We start from the raw sequence: 4,403 nt of genomic DNA on the forward strand, positions 1-4,403 counted from the left end.
GAGGGCACTAAAAATCTCTATAGTCCACATTTACTCAACAAAAAAACACAAACCAACATAGACATCGACATTTTTCACCACTCGAGATGCTATAAAGTCAAAGCCCTCAAGTTATTCTCACGGTTGGAACCCGCAGCAATCGCACTCATGCGCTTTAAATGCGAAAGCTCACTTCCACTAGCTACCAAAGAGTGCTGACTTAGAACTTGGAAGTGATCCACACGGCGACTTTATCACTACACAACCATCCACCCTAATATAAACTATAGGCCCTTGGAGAGGCAGAAGCTAGAGCAACATAGTTTGCCCAGCTGCCATGGCCTTTAAGGGCGGAGTCATCGGCCATGTGCTCCTTTTACCCTTTCTTCTCCCTTAAACAGAGTCCGCATAGGTTTCAACTTGTATACTCAATGTTCCCACAAAACGACTATCATCTTCCACCCAATAAGTGGAAAAGTTATTATCTGGCACCCAATAAGTGGCAATTTTTGTCTTGCACCCAACGGACATCAAACTCAACCTTTGCAGAAAATGAGTAGAATAAGAGAAGGCACTGATTACATAAAGTCTCAGAAGGTAAAATACCTCTGAAAAACTATAACGTCCCAAGTTCATGGTAATATTTATGAGCGAAGTAAGAGAGATCTATCCAAAAGGTGGTGTGTAAGAGTATGCATCGCGTAGGACTGAATGGGTCCACATTGAGAAGGACGATAAATATGGAAATATTCATAAACATGATGACCATAGATTATTTATTTTCCTGATAACTTTTTCTGGACAGCTCGTTATTAATAGTTGCTTAAAAACTGAAATCAGGTATTAAGATTCGAATATTGGCTTCAAGGATGCATTTTAACGTTTTCCAGTTCTGAAACAACCTCACACCCTAAATTTTGGCAAATACTTACAAAGTTGGACTTGCAGTACGAGGGAAACAAACATGCAAGAATGGAAGGTAAAAACAATATAAGGATTCCTCTTCTTTAAGCATTCTTGACTTTCATATAAGGAGAGAATTTTAGTGGGGTTATCTCTTTAAGCATTCCTCTTCTTTATACATGGTTATCCCTTTATGTGTCCTTTCATTTTTTCTCGTTGGTTTTTGCCAGGTGTCACGTCTTATCGCTTTATTCCATTTACGAAAGTTTGCTTTGGCTCTCTGTGTGTAACACCATTATGAGTTACTAGTGGGGCCCGCTCGCAATGCTCACTTCGGCTATTGAGAGAAAAGGGAGGAAATAGGTCTGTCCTCATCCTGGGAGAGAAGAAAATCAGTATCTTGGATTATTGAAATCATAAATGTTATCAATTAATCATCGCCAGATGTTGAGAAACTTCAAAAATCAACAAAAAGGGTAAACCTGTATAGAGAGAGAAGAGAAAGAAAGCAAGGCCGTCCTCATTACGGTAGATAAGAAAAAATCCCATCTTCACCCACTCAGACGAAACACAAAGAGCTGAAGCTCGTAGAATGTCAACAGAGAAGAAAACAAATGAAGGCTCTTTTGTTTGGTTTTCATACTGGGGGTAGCATAGACGACGAGTGATAGAGTAGACTTCACCTGTCTTTGCAACAATGTCACCCATTCCTTCATTGCATTCAAGCTTCTCGCAAGGGCCCCGGCAGCGAAACTCTGTACTTCAGATACCCCAAGAGAACTATCTGGCTGCCATAGTAAAAAAGTTAATTCAAAATAAATTACACTATAATATCAAGATCTATATCCAGTGTAGTTTATATCTTGATTTGGCGAATGTTTCTCACTCGTGGTCAAGGGTTTTCCTTATCGCGTATGAAGGAAGGTAGAGCGAGAGAGTATCATGATACTTCAATATCATGATACTTCAATATCAAGATGCATGCAACATCTTGACGGCGACGCGATTGCACTGTTGCTCATCTTTGGCGGCCCTATCAGATGCCAGATGGCAGCGGATGAAGCAGAATCACTTTTTCTGAAGGAAGAAGCTAACGGAAATGGCACCCTCGTAGGGAAATATGAGATTTTATGTAGAGAGAGAGAAAGGAGGGGGAAAACATAAGGGAGGAGTTGCTTGCCTTGTTGCCCATGAAGCCGATGGTGCCGCATTGGGATGGTGGAGAGGCTTAGATTGCGGAGATCCTTTCGCAGGCTTACTCTCAGCCACACAAACAGAAGGATTCCACCATAGGTTGGCTCGCGACAATGAAGAGCTCCTTAGCCTGGCCCTCTTTCAGGGGGTGGATCTGTTGCCTTGAGAACAAAGATGATGACGATGTCGATGACGATGGTAATGATGATGATGATGATGATCAGCTTAGTGCAGCGTAGATGAGAGAACGGCTTCCTAGAAGCTGACATTAAAGGGATGTTAGTTTTAGAGGATTTTGACGATGAGAAACGAGTTAGAGAGATTGAGGGTATACCCCAGCAACCTTGGATGTAAATATTGAGTTGCATCTATTGTCTTGGCGGCGACTCGGTTGCACTCTGCTCGTCTCCGGCAACCCTGCCGGATGACAGATGGTAGAGTATGGAGCAAAAGCTTTTATTATCAAGGAAGCAGCTAACAAAGATGGTGCCATGGTAGGGAAAGATGAGATTTGATAGATAGAGAGAGAGCGAGAGAGAGAGAGAGAGAGGCAGGGGGGGAAACGTAAGGAAGTAGTAGCTTGCCTTGTTGCCCATGAAGACCATGGTTGCGCATATTGACGGCAGAGAAGCTCAGATGGTAAAGATCCTTCCACATGCTTCCTCTCAGCCACACGATCAGAAGGATTCCAATCATATGTTGGCTCGCCACGTTGAAGAACTCCTTGGCATGTATTACTTTCACAGGGTGGACCTTCTACCCCAAAGACAACATTAATGATGTTGTCGGCGACGAGGACAATGACAACGATGATGACGATGATGATGATTATCATAGGTTTAGTGCAGTGCTGATGAGGAAAAGCTTACTGGAAGCTGAAATTAAATGGATCTAAGTTTTGGAGGTTTTTGGTGATTATAAGGGAGTGAGAGAGACTGAGGGTGTACTTGAGAATGTAGAAGCTCTTCTTCCACCTCCTTCTACCTGACATCTCCCAACAGAAAACCTCTGTGTAAACAATGTTAGTCACAGTCCGTCGGTTTGTGCCGCCATCGCAGAACAATGTTAGTCGATTCCTACTAGACCGATCCGCATTCTTGGGGAGCGACGTAGAGTTGGCCGCGAGTGAAAAGTGGGTTGGATAGATATAACCGCACTATGTCGAGAGTCTGACCTTGGGACTTGTTAATTGTCATCACAAAGGTGAGTCAAATTGGGAACTAGAAACGCTTGAATCGAATTGGAAGCCTCTATTGAGACGGGTATAGTGCATTTCGTGGTAGGAGATGGACTTCACCATAGAAATTTCCTTGGCTGACGATTGTGGCTTGGAGCATTGTCAGGAAAAAGCCGTCCACTCAAAGTTGGGGTCTGTTGCATAGACCCTGTAGTGTGTTCAAGTTCCGTAGAAGGATCACGATGCACCTGATCTTGATTTGGACCTTGTGGAGTGGCATTGTCGCATGATCAATCGTGTCCAGGAACTCAGTTGAGTAGAGGGATTTATTTTTGACTTCGCCAAGAGGGATTGCCTCGAAGCTGAAGTACTCCATCACTTCACGTGGAAAGAGGTCCAGCACCATGTTGTTGACCTTTACCACATCATCATTCAGAGGCGTCAAAATCGTCTTCACTATCCATTGACTTGCGCCATCTTCGAAGGTGCCATAAACCTGGGCAATGAGCTCATGTAGAGAAGAGACGCATTGAATCTCATCTGGAAGATGGACATCAAGGCCAACACTTCCTTCCTTCAGTAAGAACTCGTTCCACGCTTGTTGGTTAGGCAAAACGCAAACGTTGGTTTGGAGGGTAAAAACTAAGCAATGGCACCATACATAGCTTCGGTTAAGGGACGAAGTGACGATCATTGAGTGTGAGCCTTTCGGTATGACTGGAAGCATTTGTGTGAAGTCGCCTCCCATCACGACGACTTTGTCGCTGAAAGGAACACTTTCCGAAGTTACATCGATAGTCTTCATCACATGTGGAATAGATCAATCGAGCATCTCGTAAACGTGGCGATGAATCATTGGAGCTTCGTCCACAATTATCATGCTTGCTGATTGAATTTGGCAACCAATCTTGGAGTCTGGTGAGATTCCACATGTTGAGATATTAGTGACGGGAATCAGAATCTTGAATGTCGAGTGCAACGTTCGCCCTCCTTCCACAAGAAGCACCGCGATACCACTTGTCACAGTCGATATGGTGTTGAGGTGAGAGGCCTTGATCTGCGTGAGAATAGCTAAGTAGAGAAACGTCTTACCAGATCCCCCAGGCCCATCAACGAAGAAGACCTTGGCCTCCTTAGCACGTTCTGTGGA

General features: G+C 43.9%; 1 protein-coding gene across 1 annotated transcript; it reads right to left on the reverse strand.

The window, feature by feature from the left end:
- Positions 1-3,434: 3,434 nt before the first annotated feature.
- LOC144710884 (uncharacterized) lies at positions 3,435-4,058 on the reverse strand. The gene has a single exon (XM_078584725.1). It carries the CDS (start codon positions 4,056-4,058, stop codon positions 3,435-3,437), a length of 624 nt encoding a protein of 207 aa, XP_078440851.1.
- Positions 4,059-4,403: the final 345 nt, after the last annotated feature.

The sequence above is a fragment of the Wolffia australiana genome, chromosome 13, assembly GCF_029677425.1.
Source record: "Wolffia australiana isolate 7733 chromosome 13, ASM2967742v1".
Classification (NCBI taxonomy): domain Eukaryota; kingdom Viridiplantae; phylum Streptophyta; class Magnoliopsida; order Alismatales; family Araceae; genus Wolffia; species Wolffia australiana.

Excerpts from the sequence above, each read along its gene's own strand:
- LOC144710884 (XM_078584725.1), bottom strand. The coding sequence starts at position 4,058 with ATGAAGACTATCGATGTAACTTCGGAAAGTGTTCCTTTCAGCGACAAA.